At 35.4% G+C, this 20,925-nt stretch overlaps 2 protein-coding genes across 3 annotated transcripts in view; one reads left to right on the top strand and one right to left on the bottom strand.

Annotated features, from left to right (window-relative positions):
- LOC117104398 (cysteine-rich motor neuron 1 protein-like) overlaps positions 1-9,156 on the bottom strand; it is a 63,896-nt gene extending 54,740 nt beyond the window's left edge. For both annotated transcript variants that reach the window (XM_033245235.1, XM_033245236.1), the window contains exons 1-2: positions 8,327-9,156; positions 7,073-7,255 (exon numbers count right to left, since the gene is read on the bottom strand). In XM_033245235.1, coding sequence (XP_033101126.1) covers positions 7,073-7,255; positions 8,327-8,645 — 502 coding nt within the window. In that variant the 5' untranslated portion in view covers positions 8,646-9,156. The remainder of the gene's footprint in view (positions 1-7,072; positions 7,256-8,326) is intronic.
- A 7,065-nt stretch (positions 9,157-16,221) lies between these two features.
- LOC117104426 (palmitoyltransferase ZDHHC22-like) lies at positions 16,222-18,559 on the top strand. The gene has a single exon (XM_033245275.1). It carries the CDS (start codon positions 16,222-16,224, stop codon positions 17,107-17,109), a length of 888 nt encoding a protein of 295 aa, XP_033101166.1. The 3' UTR covers positions 17,110-18,559.
- The last annotated feature ends 2,366 nt before the right edge of the window (positions 18,560-20,925 follow it).

Below are 20,925 nucleotides of genomic sequence, written 5' to 3'. Positions count from 1 at the left end.
CTAGCTGGAAGACATTGAGCTATGCGTAGGTACACATCAACCCTAATGAGAACAGAACTAAAACCGATCTAACTGCACTCTGACCTTTGCTTCAGGATATTTCTGGTCATCGTAACTCGTTTTCTGGCTCGTGTTACGATATCGCTATTTGGATTGGTTTCGGATTATTTTCTTCATTCTTTATACTCTACTGGCACGTTTGGAAATAATTAAGATATCTTTCTAACTCCATGAGCACTTTACATAGAATTATCAGCATCTTTATTATAAAATCCAACTGCAAGTACCACTTCTGAAGTGAAGATGAAGATTACTGTACCTTTTGGGCAAAAAAACATTTTATCATCTGACATCCTCAGTAAAAAAACTATTCAATTCATTAAGACATTTGTTTCCTTCCAATTGCAGACAAATTACAGTAAACAATAAGCATATATTAATGAGATTAAAACAAAGAACAAAATCAAACTGAAGACAACATATGCCTGAGATGTTCTAAAAGTCTTCTATAAAGAAAAATATAGATTAAAAGCAACTAACTGTAGGTTAAATGTTTGCCCATCGTCGCAATGATTTGGCTTTCTATATTTCTGGCAAAGTGATCTTTTTAATTTATTTATGATTATTAAAAAAACTTTTATAATATTAATAAGCATAATTGTTAATTCTACTTTGCCAATGTTGGTTTTCTTGTGATGTTTGTAGTAAAACAAATTTTAACTTGTATGACTTCAACTAAATCCATCTTTAGTCTCTTTTTGAGTGTTTGACGATGCGATGCTGTTTGCAGATTTTCGATTGCAGACCGAGTGGATTTTCATTAAAACCGAAAAGCTGTTTACAGAATAGAAAATTATGTCAACTGTTTCTACTGCAAGTATACATTGATTCAAAAGACTACGATGAACTCTCTTTGAATAATTTTCTTTTGTCAAACCCATAGTGCATCAATTCAACAGAAACATGTACCTTTCTGTACACAGGTAAATGTTTTTATGTTCTAGTATGCTGTACAACAATAACCAGTACTGTTGGGTTCCTCTTTAGATCCATTGAAGGTCACAGGTGTATGACAGTTTATCGTTTATTTGACGACAAAGAATATAAAAGCTTGAAATTTTTGCTCAGAATATAGCTACGTTCACATCATGCCCAGATTTCGGTCCAGAGTCGTGAGAAAAATTGTGAAAAATGCGTTCAGTGGTAAAGAATAGGACCGTTCACATCAAATTCGCGCGATTTCTAATCCAGACTCCGGATCCAGACCGATGGATTTGAGAGCCACTTGTATCCTGAAATCATACATTTTCTTTTCTTGGACCAATTAGCAATGAACCAATCGAAAGCATACATACTTAACCCAAACAACCATGTTCCGTGCGCGATGTGAACGCAGCGTTCAAAGAATGTAGCAACTCACGATTTTTTGTCTGGGCTCCGGATCGAGATCTGGGCTTGATGTGAACATACCTTATACAACGCCTAAGATTAGAATTGCATTTAACAGACAGTCCTTCAAAATTTAAAATAACTTCTAGTTCCATTTAGCATTTGAAGGGATGGGGAAATGAGGACAGTAGGCCTATATAGATAGCAGTGATGTGGGTTATGGTCGTTTTTCTGGTAGCCTTTAGTTTAAAAGGATAAGCTTTTTCATGGTTTTCACAAGCGCCTTGAGCACTTTAGTGGAGATGTGCGCTTAATAAATCTTATTATTATTATTATTATTATTATTATATATCGACACGATATGGCATTGTGTGCTGTACCTGTAGGCCATGTTGATAGAATATTTAGCACTACTTTGAATCATTTACACTATTATTTTATTTTAATCACTAAACTCTGGAATTAAAAGACAAACATCAAAAATACCATTCAAGCTATTTTAATGTTCTACTCTTTAAAACTATATTTACATTATAATTAAGGCCAAGTAAAAAAAAAAGTAGTTTCTTGTCCTAATATCTAGAAAAGAGAATGAGGGCACTTTTTTCTTTTTATACTCAGAGATGGCAAATCCAAGATGGCTGATGGGAAACAGCTACTACGTTCTCACTTTTACCAAGTAAACACATTGAAAGCAAATAAAAGAAATACTAAACACGATTCACACCATATATCCCCAACCACAAACTACTGAGAGACAAATTTTACTGATATGAGTTAGCCAGATTTTTGTACATTTCATAAAATAAAGGAAATTTAAAACAAATTTTAAATAGATGAGAAACTAGTCATTTTTTTAATTTGGCCTAATATTATAATTATTAATAATTAATTTATAATTATTTAGGGTCCTTACCCTAGGACAAGGTATGCATTTTAAATTATGTTTCTAACAATGGTTCCATTTTTTCAAAATGCTCTTGCTCTATTCTTTTTTATACAGTAAACTTTTGTTAAATAATAAAGTATTTGAAGATCCTTATCCTCCCTGAAAATGGGAAAATAATCACATTTTCTTTAAATTTCATTTGTTCCAGTGGAACCACTGTGTGTTTTCTGTTGCTGGATACATTATCATTAACATATTGTACCAGTATTCATTCATGCACATTGTTATCCATGTTCTTGTGCAACAATCAGTCAACTGAATAAATCTGATTAAGAATTTTAATGACTATAATATGGAAAGTTTTGACAACTTATCGAATCACTGTGATTGATTTTACATAATTACGACAATATGGAAATGTTTTACAAATACCATTCACATGTTTCAATCGGTCATATATATGTCAAGAATATACTGATTATAGAGTTTATTTTCAGTAATAAAGATTAAAAGAGAATCTTTATTATTTACCCTTTAACTAGCAATCTATCATTAGCATTATTAGTATTTGGGCATTGAAGAAAAATCAAAGCTATAATCTAACCGGATCTGTGCCCTTGTCCAAGACAGAGATTCTGGTGTACCCCAGTTCATCCATTTTGCACACCCCCGCACCCTCCAATGGCAATCCTGGAAACCACCATGAATAGCAGAGCAGCATATGAATCTCAAGCAGTTGATTCCTATTACTGCTTGATTTGTTTCTACCAGGGAACAGTTTTTCTACGTATTTTATAAGTTGAAATTCTAACATTAATAACCTTTTGATGCCAAATATGAACATTCCTGCTGGACAGTCAGGTGTCCCGTTCAGAGAGTATGGGTGGTGCACTTAAGGTCGTAGTAATAAAGGGAAACGGAAATAATCAGGGTCACTGCAATGCACAATTTCAATGTAAACAGACCAATAAGTCTAGTTTAAAGTAGTGCGTTTCATTATTTTGTTTTAGATACTGCTTTTTTCCTAAAAAATAAAACTCAATTAATTCAACTACTTTACAATTTTTTTAGACTGATCGATAGCTGATTTTGCTATCTGATTTGTGACTAGTTTGTGATATTGAATATGTTTATTAGCACTCTACAATGATCAACCACCTCAAACAGTAAAAAACAATTCAGAGTCATCCCATATTCAGGCAAATAGTCCGTATCATGATCACTACGGTCGGTTTTCTCCAGTGGCGTGACTCTGACGGCAGCCACTCGCTAAAGAAACAATACTGATTGATAAGATAGTCATAAACTCTTTACAAAGTGATTATAGAGCTGAAATATATTTGATGTTTCCATTTTGCTACAGTATTATCCAAATATTAACAATAATAATAATGATAGTAATAGTTAATAGGTATATGCACGATGTAAATGACACCATTGTTGTCCGTTGACAAGCCATATTCTTGTCTGCAACAACATGCTTTTGTTTAACTATGTAAAGAAGATTACCGACTGATACTTCATCAAGATCACTGACTGATCCCATACAAAATATAAATGATGTGCTCGTCTTCTGTAAACACTCTATGTTTAACTACACTTCCCACATAAATTCCATATAAATTTTCCCACACCAAACTTAATAAATAATGGCTGACAGTGTACAAATTTCATAGCAGTTGCTAAATAACCAAAAGGTATGGCAAGAGTCTCTGAGATCCCATAAAAATATGATTAGATTATATCACCTTAACCCACTTGCAAAATTGATGAGGGACAGAAAGGTATTTTTATTTACTCAAACTAATTCGACAGTCAATTAATTGTTGCATAGAAAAACAATTTTATTCAGTGGGGTATCTAGGAGTCTTGAAGTGGAGGTACAGTACTGATGGTGGGGCACAAAGGTGCAATGCTCAATCATCCGTCGATGGGACACTATCTCACAAAATAAGGTGATTTTAGGTGCTTTTAACAACTTAACCTTGATTTTTGGGGAACTTGGGGAACGCAAGTAATTTTTGGAGGGGCATGCGCCCTCCTGCGCACCCCTAGATACGTCCTGTATTTATTACGACAACCATACCCTTGTCCTTAGAACCTTATTTATTTCAACTTAAACACAATAGAATCATCTTTTTTTAATACTTTTTAAACTCTCTTCTAGTTTAAACAAATTATTATGGTACCCAATATACTGAACTTGAAAATATATAATTTTATATTTAAAAATAAAGTTCAAAATGATAGAAAACAAAATTAAATAGTTAATTATTGAAACCAAATTTATAATGAAGGTCATGTAAAATTATGTATTAATACTGTAGTTTTTAAGACCAACTAATATGGAAGAAATAATGAAGTAGGCCTATGGTATTGCATTTTAAATACATTACTACTGTATTTCCAAAAATTGAAATGGAAACTAAGCAGGTGTTTAAGGATTGATTTAGCATGTAATTACATAGGCCTAATACTAGCAGTACAGTACATTATGATGCACCTCTTAAGGGGAATTTTAACCCAGTCAGTCAATGTTTATTTATTGCTATGCTGTAACATAAAACTAACAGTAAACATTCACAAGATAAAAATCATGAAAATTCTTATCTTCACAAAAAAATTAACATACTAGTAAAACTAGAAAATGACATAGACCCTATAACTGGGGATTAAGCTAGAGTGCTTACTTCTGAAGAAGTCTCAAGTTACACATGCTACAAAAAACAAAAAAAACAAAAAAAAAATGAAATATCAAATAAAAATTAAATATAGCACAAAAATTTACAAAACTTCCATTGTGATAATTTAAAACATATTTTCTTTTCACTGCCTTTTTATATAGTATGCCAAATATCCCATCTCGTTATTTATTGAGCATTACAGTATAGGTGAGATGGAATGAAAAAGTGTTACTGCAACAGGTTCTATATTTTTAATTTGGTATGTCCTTATTCAAAAATGTCTCATTATCTATAGTATTTCATCTTAGACTTTAGTAGGAAATGACAAGAACAAAGGAATGTCTTGTAAAATATACAAAAAAAATGTCACTATTAATGCCTCATCAATCCTCATGAACCTTGATATTTGGGGAATAGTTAGCATACCTGTACTTGACAATTATAGGGTAGCTAATACTCAATGACTTATCTTTTGTCAATGGTAAAAAAATTAGACTATTAAAAAGATGAGCCAAGAATGATAGACACTGAATGCATACTACAGTATGCTTTGCTTTATATTGTTCAACCTGTTGTCAAAAAAATTCAACGACACAATAGCTGTCAAAATTAAAGGGATAGTGCTCAATAATACCACAATGCATAATAAAATAACTTCAATAAATATAAAAGAATTATGAACGCTCCTTCAGACAAAATTCCTAAGTGTGATTGAGTCATACAGTACACATAAAAAGCAATGTCTTTTTAGGGAGATTTTGACGGTTCTATCATATAAATATTCTTAAATATGAACCTGATTTGCTATTATATTTATAACTACTAAATTGTGTGCTGATTAATAGATTAATTACATTGATTTCTAACAAGAGTTGTTTAAATTCAACTACTGTTGAGTTCAATTCAGATTTCATAGATCATTGTTCAATTCATGCATTATTTTTTTTCCACCTTTTTTATATACAAATACCATTCATGGGTGTGATCCATCCAGCAAAACTGATGATTGTGACTCCCAAGTGGAGTTGTTGGTGGATGTAAATTATGCCTGGATTGAAATTATGATGATTGTGGATGCTAAATGGAGTTAATTCATTTAGTAGCATTGCATGGCATGCAGCAATTATCTGTAAATTTTGTAGGTACTGTAATTGTAAAAAAAGATCAAAGTGAAGATTGAATCAGCAAAAACAAAATTCCAAGAGAAAATTTCGTTTTTCGAAGCCCAATAACTAGTACACATGATGTTATGATGTCACGACTAATAGTATTGCAGCATGCATTTAGTAATGACATCTGTTGACGGCCTAATGACTGTGGAATCCTGGCCCAAACAAAACCATTACACACTACCTTGATCTATGGCAAATTCAGTTCTTCGAGGAAACAGCATGAAATTGAAAATTGAGTGATGTCAATGTAAAAAACAAAGCAAGTATAGAAACTTGGTCTTTGTAATGTCGCTGATGATATCTTCAGAATGAGATTTTTTTTATTGAAGTTAATTCAGTTTAAGCATTTTAAATGTGCTACAGAATAAACAAATTAAGTAAAGTAATATTTTGATTTAATATTGAACATGTGTTGAGAGATGAAGTCTACAGGTTCAGAGTGTGGTGCAACTGAGGGCAAAGGTAAAATAACAGGCAACTTTGGTGCCAATTTGGGTAGGTTTTTGCTCTTCAATGGGCAGTATATAGCTGATGATGTAATGTGATTATACTAGACAACAATCAGTCCACATACTACACTGCTACCACTGTAGCAGTTACTACGGTAAATAATAACAAACACAATCCAGAATGCAACTAAAAATATATCAAATATTGCGCAAGCCTGGCACAAGGAGGGTCGACCGAAAAATCTATCTCCGTCTGCTAATTGGCAGCCTAAACAGATCATCATAAAAACAATTTGTTGCGCGCCCATGTCACATTCCATTTTCTGTGGAACTATGTTAACGACAACGTATGCACCCCAATTTTAAAGTTTTCAAGAAAGCAGTAAATGAATTATTAAAGATATAATAATTAGGTTGAACCATTTTTTTTTTTTTGTGCATATTTTGTTGTAACTTTTATCAATATGAAAAAGAAATAACTATGCTTACCGTTTTCAGAGGCAATCCGCCACAAGGCATCCTGACAAAGAGCATAATTAGCATAAGCAAAGGGGTTGTCGCATTCAAGGACATCATTGTCGCATTGACACACACCATTACGAATATTGCATCCAGAGAACAGCGTTTGTACGCAGTCTTCGTGATCTCCTGATGACCTTTCCAACTCTAGTGCTAGAGAACAAAGAAACTACCTTGACTAAGATCATTATGAACAAATGTCCTCTGCATAAAACAGCAAGTTTTAACTTTTAAAAAAAATGTTTAATATGACATATTAATATTGTGATTCTAATGTTTTAATCTAAAAATTTTAACAGCTTTTATATTTTGAAAATTCTAATTTTAATATTTTTCAAGCAACTTCTGTAAGGGAAGAAATAAAAGTTTGAGTACCGAGTGTTGAATGTAGTACTACAGCAGTAGCCTACAGTTGTTTATTAAGTCAAATACCGGGTACATTCTGATATCGCGTACCGGACAGTTATGTTGCTATGGTGCTCTTCCAGACTACTTTTTCAGACCAGTTTTGGTGTTTTTAAATCCTGATTTCCTAATGGACTTACAAAGCATTTGATTATTTCAACCATTTCTGGTTTAAAATCTCGTCCAGTTGTTTGATAATCTGTTTGTATTTTGAAATATTTGAAGGCTTACACTTTGGTATGTAGAGTAGCTCTACATTGCACCTAGATCAAGACATAAATATTAGTTAATATCAAACCATGAATAGTGGCAGCGCTAGTGAAAGTTGGGGGGAACCGGTGGTGGAACAAGTCTTCTCGGATAAGGTCGACTACGCTCGCCTATGGTTCTGGTGGTGGAACAAGTCTTCTCGGATAAGGACTCTAAACCGTAGGCCCAGTGCACACAATTGGCTCGTGTGCACTTTAAAGAACCCAGCACATCATTCGAGAAGAGTAAGGGGTTACCCCGGTGTACTGGTCCATCTCTAGTCCCCTGTCCGGCCACAGAAGGAGCGCTCACGACGCGGCCCATGTCAGGTACCCATCCAACCTGCAAATCCTGCTACCACATTACGTAAACTAGATCATACACACTAGCTACGTAGTGACTCGATAAGAAGAAGAATATAAATGTTACTGCTTTTGAACATGATTGTTCTACAGTAGATAATTGTGAACGTCATTCTCATCAAATTAGCCTATGCACCTACCATGCTTAGAACCATCATACATTGTACAATAAGGCTTACTCAAGCAAGAAACGGCGGAAAAAACGTACCTGTACAGACACCTAAATCGTCTTCAACTCCTTCTTTTACATGATCCCCAAAAAATCGGCCACCTTTGCAATGTAATCCATCGTCACAAGTACCGAATAATCCCCATGGACCACCGCATTTTTCCCCTTCAATCTTAGCACAGACCGGGCAACAATTACATACATCAAATACGAGGCCTCCTTTACAAATTGGTCGCACGCATTCCCTTTCATAGCAGGGCTCACACGACAGTCCAAAACTCAGCCGGGAAAGTAGGCTCAAACTGATGGTCAACAAAACAATTCCACTGTTAGTGTAAATCAACGAGGAGGCCATCATTGTTGTCAGTCAACTTTAATAACAAATTCACGACAATCCATCTATTTCGTGGAAACTTTGCCCACTCAAAATATTTGTTTTGGTTTTCCTGCCTTGTAAAACCTCTAATTCATGTCGTGAGTAATGAGTATTATCAGCGGAACAAAACTTGCACGACACGCATGAACTAGCAGTAAGTCCTACTCGAGACAAGTCGCGATTCTAAACAACCAGGTGTAAATATAGCTCAACGATTATGAGTGCTCGCACAACAAATTCTATTCCAATATCGTTCAAACAAGTGTCATTCTATTTCATTTAGATGTCACTAAAATATATTCAACAAACATGGGAGTATATAAAACAGACTCCTATACGTCAGATCACTGGACGTCGGTATAGATTATATTTTATAAAAATACAAAAACTGACCAAACAATCGTAATTATTTGCTTTGCATTATCAAAGAACAGTTACTAGGCACGCGTTAATGCTTGGTAGGTAGAATGAGAAATCGTCAAAAACATACCGGTGCCAATGGTCTAGTACAGCCCCTTTCCAAATACAGAATGTGACACAGTCACGGCTAGCTATCTGATTGGCTGTGTATATTTGCTTTTAAGGTTATGACTGGGTACAAGTCTGCACAGATCGTCTAACCAGACCAGGGAGATGCGCATTAGGGATCGCTTACGTTCCTTAGTAAATCACTATACCACAGTGACCAAACATAAGCTGTTCCGTCAAAATGTCATTGAGTCCTCTCGTTTAGATATATTACGCAAAAAAAAAAATGACCTATGCCTATTTATAGTAGATCAATTTCATAAAAATTTAAAAAAATTAGAAAGCGTGAAAAGCACACAACCATCGTCATGTGATAGCCTACCAATGTAGCGCGTCAGGAGCCCAACGGGGATGTGCCCGATGGGAAGGGTAGGGACGATTCAGGGCGGCACCCCCTCCCCACCCCACTTCAGGGAGAGCTGCCCCTCCCTCGGTAGGGGTGAAAACCACAATTAGGTCTATTCGTCGGGGAGTAGGCTCAAACTAATGGTCAACAAAACAATTCCACTGTTAGTGTAAATCAACGAGGAGGCCATCATTGTTGTCAGTCAATTTTAATAACAAATTCACGACAATCCCATCCATCTATTTCGTGGAAACTTTGCCCACTCAAAATATATTTTTGACATACTGGTATATAGTAGACCCCAAAACCGCCTACATGGGCGTAAGTCTTTGAAACCCCTAAATCACAGGTGGGCAAAGGCGGCCAGCGGGCTGCAGTTATTTTTATTGCGGCCCACGAAAATGAATTAAAAACCATAGGCCTATGTGTGTATGCTGCCAAGCAACAATGGCTAAAGAACACCTTGTTTTTTACGGCCCGACACCGATCATCTGTAAAAAGTAATATTAAAACTAAGAATAAAGTGGTGTAAAAGCAGTGCTTGAAGGTTTTTGGAAGCACAAGATTTTGAGCGGGGCCGGACCAGCCTACTTTTTCTCGCCGGGGCATCCCCCTCCCCCACCACGTAGGGGACTCGGCACCCGCCACCACTGGGACGATGTCCGAGTTGAGAGTTTAAACAGGTCCAGAGGTAAAGCTGTCGAAGTTCAGACAATAATTTAGGAATTTTAAAGGCTTACGGTACTGTATTTATCCTAGTAGATTTTAGAGTACCATATAGGGGCCTATACAGTATTTTATGAAAATAACATAACAATGATATTTTTCTCCCCGAGAATTTTGAGTTCTCTGAGTGGAGATGGTGTCGGGGGACAGCGACTTCCCGATTCTCCACTTAACAGTCCGCACAAACTTGGGTTTTTTTTTTATTACGGTATATCATATACAGTATTTTTTTTAAAACAATCATATTTTCTGTCCCCGAGAATGGTTTGAGCTCTCCGATTGGAGATGATGTGGGGGACAGCCTTCCCCGATCCTCCACTGGCGCCTCTGAACAGCGCACGAACCGTTGGTTTTTTTAGTAGTAGGCCTAGGCTTATCAATGCATCGTTTTAGTTTTTAATCATGTTGAATTACCTACACCAGCTGTATATCGTCTTATAATTAGGCTTTCAGTGTTTACATAATCAGTACGGTAAATCAGTCCTTTATTACGATAGACCCGTGATCTCACCGTTATTAATTAATATACATATAAGGCGATAGGAAGGTGGGGTTATGAGGTAGGCTATTAATTTACCCATGGGATCTTTCAGTTTTTTTCTACTCAGAAAGTTCCAGTAGAATGGAAGTAGAGCACCCGGCCGGGTGTGGACTTCTTTCTGGAGTGCTGGTTTTGAGGTGTTAGATACGCCTAATGATAGGCCTAAGCCTACTGTCATAAATCGCACTGGTTGTTTTTATATATACAAAATTAGGCCTATTATTAGTGAAAAGTTAATCTTTCATTTCCTGTCAATCATGACGTTTATATTTGACGATCGTTTATGGGCACAATAAACAGTATAAAACCACAAACCTCAGTTAAGAGTCAAAATTTATGACTACCGTTTATATTTCAGCTAAATTCTAAAATCAATCACTAATCGTAATCGTCATGGACAACATGGATGCCAATTTCGGGAACGATCAAATTAAAAACACTAGGTGAACGTGAAGTTATGTCGGAAAATAACGTTAACACTTGCATGCAACGTTATTTAGTCAGACATAACATTTTAAATATATATTTATGGTTCTACAAGAAACCCCGTTTTGAATACCAAACTGCAACGTTAATATATAAAGTAAAATTACGTATACAGTACGGTATAGAACTTAAGTTTTACAACGGTTTTCTCTCTCACACTATCTCTCTCAAACTTTCTCTTTCTCTCGCCATCCGTTATTTACGATAAGTTATAAATTGAAATATACAATTCGGCGGCATAGATGAGGTTCAATCATCCCTTGATTCTGCAGCGATAATCCATTTTAAGTGACGATAAATCTGAGAATCGCTGATCTCACTGATCGAATGTAGTAAGTGTTATTTAAAGTGTAGGCCTACATTCGTTATATTCGACAGAACTTTTATCCCCAAATCCAGTTCGTGTATCAGTTTTAAGGATATAATTATGCCATTGGTTTATCAATTATTTTGAGAGTCATAGGTTAATGATGCTGGACATTTCAAATTTACCCGTGGCAATACATGACATGATTTTATCACAAAACATACACACAGTCTAAACCTATGAATAAAGAGGGCGCTGTATCAAAATACTGTAGATGCATAACTGATTTTCCTATCTGATAGTCGAAAGTCTTTGGTAGTGGTCAGGGGTGCCGCCAGCCGGGGGTGGGGGAGGGGGTGGCAGGGCCCAAGTCAGGGAGAAAAAACCAAAATTCGTCGGTGAGAAAAAAAAGCCATGTATTTTCTACATATCAGTAGACTCCAAAATCGATTAAATAAGTCTTTGAAGCCCCTAAATTGTCAAAATTTTGGGGGATCCGACCCCTGGCCACTTTCGGAACATTTTAAGCGACGCTCGACCACGCCCACTTTGCTGTCATAAGGGAAATCTTCCCCTCCACCCCCGTCGGGAAAATCCTGGCGCCACCCCTGGTTGTGGTAACCTATCGCTGATAGTCTGGAAAGACCAATAGAAAATGCTGTGAGTGGCCGTGCAATGTGAAATTAGTCAGGTGCGTGACGTATCGATGTGTATTCGTACGTTTTCATTCTTATCTGAGTATAAACAGAATTATGCAATTAAAAGCCAGGCCCCAGATGCAGAGGAAAAAATTTTTCGAGTAGGCCTAGGCCTCCCGCTAAGCCTGCAACTGATTTTTCACAATGGGATGAGATGATTTTTTAATAGGCCTATTAAAAAATTGGGAGGAAAGTGGAAAAGGGGCGTAGCTGCCCTTTCCCACCCTTCCCCCGGTTTTGAATTTTCAAAAATCTGTAGTCCTATTTCATTAACCATCTTTTTGTGTCTTTGAAAATTCAGTTGTACAACATAGGCCTATCAATTCGATCTTTTTTAATCGTCAATTTTCCATATTTATCCTATATTTACAGGAGATGCGTTAAATCCAATCCAATATCGGGGTTGTTGTTTCTTATTCTCTGATAAAGATATACATTTCTTCTCCATTCTACACCCACCCATAATGCTTTTCAGGTCCTTATATTCTATACCCTGCATCTTTCTCCAGCACCACATTCCAAAATTATGTATGTTTCTTCTGATTTTATTTGTTCGATTTTGAATATTAAAATAAATATTTCCAAAATTACAATTTTATTGGTCTTACATGAGGGGCGTGTTATGTGTGGTTTGTGTCCATGTTAGTCTTGTAAAATTGACTTAAATGTTGCTTATTATGTGAATTCATCCAATGAGCTTCATTCATCCAATCCACCCACCCGACTTCTTGTTTACTGATTCCAGAGGGCGACATATTAATTTTTGGTACACACACACACCACAAAAAAGAGTGACCAGATGTGTATAAGAGACAGCCTAATGATAGGCCTAAGCCTACTGTCATAAATCGCACTGGTTGTTTTTATATATACAAAATTAGGCCTATTATTAGTGAAAAGTTAATCTATAATAATGATACTTATAATACTAGGCCTACTTAGTAATAATAGGGTAATAATATCAATAATAAAGGTGACAACAACAACAATAATAATACTAATAATAATAATAATAATAATATGAGAAATATACCATTAAAACACCAATAACAGTAACTTTTTAAATTACTATTATTAAAATAATAATACTAAGACTAATAAATAATAATAATAATAATAAATCGAAAATTATTTATTATTTATATGGTACTGTAATAATAATAATATCAGCAAAAATTTGAACAATATATAATGTTAATGCTAAGACTAATAATTAATATTAAAACTAACGGTATTAAAAACAACAATAATAATAACAACAATGACAACAATAATAACAGCAATAATAATAACAATAAGTATACAGTAGTAATACTTAAAGAATTAGTATTTTATACTCGATGAATTACTCCTTCAAATTGTAGTACTGTACCAGTAAATGACTTGTGGCCGAGTTGATTTGTGGCCGAGTTGACTTGTAAATAATCTCCTCAAATTTGGATATCTGAGATTGACAGACAAAATTCTCTATACTATATATATACTAATTTAACGAGTGTACTATATATGTATATTGAGATACGCAAAGTTTAGTAGGTTAGAAGTTTAAAGGAGAGGACTTCATGTTGTGGTCATATTAGACTGTAATATTAATATCATTAAAAACTATTCAACATAAAACATATCAAAATTATTAAGTTAAACTTCCTACGTAACCTCGGTGCATGAATATAACATCATTTTGGGATATATGAGATTTACATAACATTTGAGAATGTACTGAATATAAAATGTTAAATATTTTACATTTTAATCAGCAATCTATCAGAAATACGGGGATTGGTTATACTGTAAAGCCTTCAGAACCCCTGCAATACTAAAACTAGGATCCAACAGGCAGTGAATATTTCATTTTGATTTAGTGTAGATGTTTTTTTGCATATTTTTAATTTTATTTGAATTCTTTTATTTTGTATGATTCATATGTTATATTTTCTACAGACAGTCCAGATAAATGAATGCCTGAACTGATATTTTATGGGTTTCAGATTACTTTTTATACAAAACAGATATCATAAATCATCTATTGTCCGACTGTGTGCATTGAACATTTGACGACGACGATAATGTCTCCAACTTCCCAACCGTAACTTACCTGTACTGTAGGCTACGGGCCTCGCTTAACACTCCACATAAAAGAGCCTGTTAATTAATCTTGCACAGCTTCCTCCTTATCATCATAATTATTAATTGTCCATAGCAAAGTAGGGAAAAAGTATGAATTCAAAGTGTATTCAATAATAGACGTCTCATAATGCACGAAGTGCATACTTTTCGAATATCTAAAATTTATCTTCAGCGACAAAACAAGCTAGCTCTCTTCTCTTCACTCTCCCAATATGGGAACCCATCTGTGTGAAAGCCAGGGTAAACTTTGGATCCGCGCTTGACATGTATTTAATGCTTAAAAAAGGTATATTTACAGTATATTTATTTATAGAAAATAATGTTGCATACTAGAACTATCAGGAATAAATATACAGATAAAGGCTCCCGAGGGGGCATGCATCATCTGGCACTTTAGCAGCGTGTGCAAGTGACGCATTCGCTGTAACAATGAAGCGGCTTTTTTGAACTGAAAATTTTACTAATATTATTTACTTAATAAAGATTGTTACCTAATAGCGATGCCATAAAGCACACAGGGAAATTTCTTTACAAATCGGAGTAGGCCCTCTGTATAAAAATGAAAAGAATATTTTGAACTGAAAATTTTACTAATATTATTTACTTAATAAAAATTGTTACCTAATAGCGATGCCATAAAGCACACAGTGAAATTTCTTTACAAATCGGAGTAGGCCCTCTCTATAAAAATGGAAAGAATATTTTGAACTGAAAATTTTACTAATATTATTTACTTAATAAAGATTGTTACCTAATAGCGATTACGTAAAGCACAGAGGGAAATTTCTTTACAAATCAGAGTAGGCTCTGTATATGCAAATAACATATTTTTTATCTTAAACTACGTTTTTTTAAAACTCACTGGCGCTACTTGATCTTACTAATGGCACCGGGCGCTAGCGGGCGTCATGCTAGAGCCTACCGGGTGCTAGCAGGTGCCACCATGGACTACCGGGCGCTACCGGGCACTAATTAATAGGATCGGTTTTGACTTATTGCCGTTTTGTCCAGAAACCCTTTTTTAGTAGCAGTAGTAGCCTGGGTTCCAGGCCCTAATTTTGGGTTACTCACTCTACTTAGTGTGCGCCATACCTAACTTAATTGGCGTCCCATACTCGATTTCTTTTTTTTAGGCTTATTCCGTCTTTAAGTTAACTTTCTCGTTGGTGACGCTGTCCAGAATGAGAAAAATAATAAAAAATAAGAGACTTGTGGCAAGTCTATAGTAGTAGGGGCCTGGTCGACTGGACTCTACTAATTCTCCCTGGTAGGCCTAGCTGGGTTGGGCCTAGATAGTACCAATACTACCGCATCCGCCCAAATGCATTGAGCAGGAATGTTTAGTTAAATAGGATTGTCTGGCAGAGACTCTCAGAGAGGCCTTTGTTTGTTGGGGCCCGTGGCATGAATCATGATGGGCGACCTGTAAGAAGAGAGCCTAGTTGGAAACATTTTTTTTTTTGTTTTTTGGTCATTTTAAAACCTGTTTTGAGACATTAAGGGTGCAAATTTTAAAAATCACCTTTGCTAACTACAGGAAGGTTGGTGAGTGTGTTGTGAGAGCTGTGTTGTGTAAATAGTTTTAACAAAATTTAATATTTTAATTTTACTCCATAACAGGTCCTACACAAGCCATATGTAGACTGTAGCATGCATTAGAAGAACTTTGGAAAAGTTTGATGATACTTCAACATAGTGCCATCCAAAATAAGCCTCTCTTTCCTGTCAAGTTTGATAGTTGCAGTTTGTAATTATATGTGAATTGTTCTCAATCAATTTACTGAAGTGGACCCAAAAAAATGACAGATAAAAAGACTTTAAAACTGTTCCATATCATGAACATAGCAGCCACTATATACTGTATCTTGATGCAGATAATAGTTGGATCTGTAACATATTTTGTGTGTATACCAGCTATATATCACAATGAAGTCAACACACAATTGTGGCACCGGGTTGGATTCATTCTCATCCTTCTTGGTCTTGTGGTGAATTACCTATTATGTCTGCTGAAGGAATCAACACTCGATAGAAATCAAGTTCTCACTAAAACATCATCAAGAGGTGAGGAGACAACAATGCTTCCAATGTACACCAGTGATTCAATGAAAGAATGGACTTACTGCAGTCTGTGTAGGTTGGACTCACCACCGAGGTGTCATCATTGTCCAATTTGCAACGTGTGTGTCCTGAAACGTATTTCCCATTGTTTCTTCGTTGGAAAATGTATTGGTCATTACAATCATCGATATTATGTTTCCTTCCTAATTTACACCATTCTTGTTGCATTTTATAGTTTGTTACTGTACTTGAGTTATCTTCATGACCACTTTGGTACCCCTCTTTCCAGAGACATTTTAGGTCACCTGTATCCCATCGCTGTAGGCCGGTTCATCCTCGGTAAAGTGCCACTGTATGCCCTTCTCCTGTTGACCCTAATGTACCAGTGTTTGATGTACACTGTGGGATGTGGCTTTCTGCTTTACCAAGCCTTGAACAACATCAAGAACGGACAGACTCCACATGAGGCACACAACAAGAGCAGCATGTACAATTATGGCATCAAAGAGAACATGCAAGTGGTATTTGGGAGAAGATGGTTTCTGGCAGTCATCATTCCTTGGCCATCGAAGCTGCCAGGAGATGGTATGCAATGGGAGTTGAGTAATCGTGCCAAAGTATTCTAATTTTGTATATTTGGTCAAATGAAACATGCACATAAAAATCAAGTTTTTTTAAAATAGGTGTTAATGATAGTCACTCTTAATCAATGTCACACCCCAGCAGTCATAGCCTGGGTTCCAGGCCCTAATTTTTGGGTTATTCACTTTTTATTGTCCTTATTGTGCACCATACATAATTTATTTGGCATCCCATACTCGATTTCTTTTTTTTTTTCGGATTATTATTATTGTCTTAAAATTAACTTGCTCCTTGGTGGCGCTGTCCAGAATGAGAAAAAATAATAATAAGGGACTTGTGGCAGGTCTACAGAATCATTGCATTCCATGAATTTTGGCGCTATAACACTTTTGACAATTATGATGATTAGAAATATTGACACTATACATATATTTGCATATGTTAGTCTAGAATAAACGCCCTGTCACAATTAATAACCGCACTCTGTTGTGAAACATACTAACTTCCTTAAGAAACATAATTGTATTAAAAGTCAAGTTGCCTTATGAATTGTGCAATATACATCAATATATTATGCATCATAAATTATTTTTTGTCTTTTCTGCTGTACTTATGTACCAATTTGGTATGAGCACATGGGTGCAGATCATAAGAGGACAAGGAACACATCCCCTCTACATATTTGCAAGGGGGGTTGGACCCCCCACTTTTTGACTGCAGAGTAATTTCATAAGTCAAGAAGATGCCTGAATTGTTGAAATGAACTGCATCAAGGCCCAGGTTTTAATGAAAGAACACTGTACAAAGTACATGATAATGAATTTTACTATATAATAGTTTAATTTCCAGCCATCTAGAGGTACTTTTTCCTCAAATTTGTTGGAGCTGAGGTGGGTGTGGACTCACGACTGCATTACCCCTTTCAAAACAGATCTGTACCCTTGTATGAATAAACTAAATATGTAAATAATGATAATCATATTAACTCAATATTGCTCAGTAAGGATGAAAAAAACATTTGGTAATAATAATAGGGAGTAACTCTAAGTTAATATCATAGCAGCACCAAATATTACTTAACAGGATTTTTACACTACTGTATATAAAGATAATTGAGAGAAACTGTAGGCTGTTCCACAATTGAATAAATACACAGATACTGTGTGAGTTTTATTTAGAAGCAGACATGCTGCATATGAATATTCAAATTTGTATTTTTTTTTTAATAGAGAATTTAGAATTAATCAGGGTAACTTTTGAATTGTGACCTGGCTATTGTTTGTATATTAGTACAATATTTGTGTAGTCAAGGGTGATGGAAAAATAATGTGTTTAACACAGAACTGTACTCTAGCATTTTTTTGTATTTTAGCACCTGCCCTCATTTGAGGTGTGGTTTCAAAATTGAGGTTTGTGTTTACTTTATACAAATTTATATAACTTGTACATATTTTGTAACAGTACTAATTATTAAATGCTTGCTGAATTTCTAGACTTCATTGTATCGGTTCATTTATTTGACCTTAGATGAGGATGTTGGTGGTCAGGAAGAGCATCCCCCCCCCCCCTTCTCTCTTCCCCATCTATTTTTTTCTGAAGTAGCCTAATTCATAGTAAAACCATCCCCAGGCAAACAAAGTGACAATTAGACTGATGAAATCCAGAGTATTATACCTGCTGAACACCATTCAGTTATTTGTGAGTCTAGTATTGAACTCAGCCCCATGGTTGGGCTGAGAAAAATAAATAAGATTGTCACTTCTAGATGCCCAAAACTGGCTCTCAGACGTACTATCTCAGGCTTAGAAAATATTCTAAATAATTTTTTCCCCGACAGATCTTCCCACGAATCCCTGATGGCTGCGCCAGGCATCTCTATCGCCTGCTTTCTGTCTTCGTTATTGGAAAAGGCAGACCGATCACTTCCACGTAGCTGACTTGGTCAAGGAGATATGTTCATAAGGGTCTTCCCATTATAGGAAGATTTTTTGCTAAAAAGCCATTGTTCACATTGAAAATAAGAGAAGTTTTTTTTACGCTAGCACGATTCGATAACGATTTATAGTGTATACGATTAAAATATTTTTACAAATCAAATCAAATCAAAAAAATCGTTTAACTACTACAATTTTATTGTATATATGATATATAGGCCTAATCATAACAATATGCAATATGAAACTAAAATGAAAGGTGCTGCATAGGCAAATGTATATATAAATAAGAACAGGATACGGTCAAGATTTGCCTAAAAAATTATTTGAAAACGGGTAACGAGTACTTTTGATCACAGACCTTTAGCATGTAAACAAATATAAGAAAGACGGTAACATACGCCTATACACAAGACCAGAGGATTAACACACATAAATAATAAGCAAATAGGAGTGAAAGCATACATAATTAAATCATCATTGGATAAAACAAATAATAACTGAGAACAAATAAAGAGCTCCTAACGTGGTTCGCATAAAAATAACATCCGGCAATTCGTGTACGGTATATTATAGTTGTTATTTCTTATAGTTTGTTTATGTATCTTGCATAGTATTTATTAACCAAAGAATAAACATCTCAATTCATGAAGAGAATATTCTACCATTTCACGGTAGGCATACACTTCACAAAGAAAAGGGCCATGAACGATTGTTGGAAATCCCCTCTAGGTTATGTGTACAACATTTCAAGCACGTTTGTTCAAAACTGGCGACGCGGACCTAAAAATATCTATTAATCAATCAGCAGTATAAAAGAGGCAGTAGAGTATATTGACCCTAATGACCGCTCATACATAAAAGATATATTAACCAATGACCAAAAAAAGATCTATTAACCATTGAGCGAAGTACCGGTACTCATAGAGCTCCTCATCGGAACTAAACAAAATATTTACAACATCGTAAAAGTTTGATGAATGCGTTTAAAATAAAGTAAAGACATAAATGCAACCCCTGGTTAATGAGGATTGTTGAGAATGAAAAGATGATAAGCCATAAATAGCGACCAAGCAGGAAATACGTTATGATGTAGGGATTACCCACATCCCACTCCTGTCCTTATGCCTTATTTGAGACCAGGCAGAAGACATCCGTTGTTAAATCATGAAATAAACGGAACTACATTTAGGTTATTTTGCAATAAGTGTATTGTGTTTTATCGTCACTAACATTCGTACATTTTTCATGGTAATAAAAGTTAATGAACCAAAGAAAGAGCTTATAAATATACATTTTGATTGTCCTACAAATAATGCAGGCCAAGTTCCGTCTTTGTGTAGTTCTGTTCACTGTGTTAAAACAATCTTTATTTAGATGGGTAGTCAAAAGTTGGCGTACCAAAAGACAGTACTTATAAAAATACATTTCGCTAGTCCTGCATGCGGAAAACGTTTTGTATTTTATTTTTTTCAAAAATATGCTTTTGTATTGTGATCAATTAAAGCGACCCACCAAATAGGCAAACGACTGTTAAATTGATGACACGTCCACAAATAAATTTCCGCGACCAAATTTTGGGTCATGACTCAACCTGAGCGCTGGTGTAGTTCTAATAAATAAAGTATAATTTCAAATTGAAACAGAACCAAAGAAACATTCAAATAAACTTAATTTAGAACCATTGCTTTCAACGGAGATTATCCTTAGCCCATGAGATCAGCTTTATATCAACCCAGGAGGCAAGGTCGACTCAAACTGAAGACGAGACATCTTTTCCAGAAACTGAGGTAGTTTCCAATGGTGAACCGCCTTTGGATTTTCCTGAGGCATTATAACTCGTTTATCAAGCTCTAGATGAGATGTGCTACCACTTGAACAGTGGCGCAGCCAGGTGGGGGGGGGGGGGGCCCCAGATTATGGCCT

Source organism: Anneissia japonica, unplaced genomic scaffold (assembly GCF_011630105.1).
Source record: "Anneissia japonica isolate Jap-2015-1 unplaced genomic scaffold, ASM1163010v1 scaffold287818_len932483_cov186, whole genome shotgun sequence".
Taxonomy (NCBI): Eukaryota; Metazoa; Echinodermata; class Crinoidea; order Comatulida; family Comatulidae; genus Anneissia; species Anneissia japonica.
Note: the sequence above shows the minus strand (reverse complement) of the source record. Positions and strands in the feature narration are given on the sequence as shown.

Bases quoted from the DNA above. Each gene is read 5' to 3' on its own strand.
- LOC117104426 (XM_033245275.1), top strand. From the start codon at position 16,222: ATGACAGATAAAAAGACTTTAAAACTGTTCCATATCATGAACATAGCA.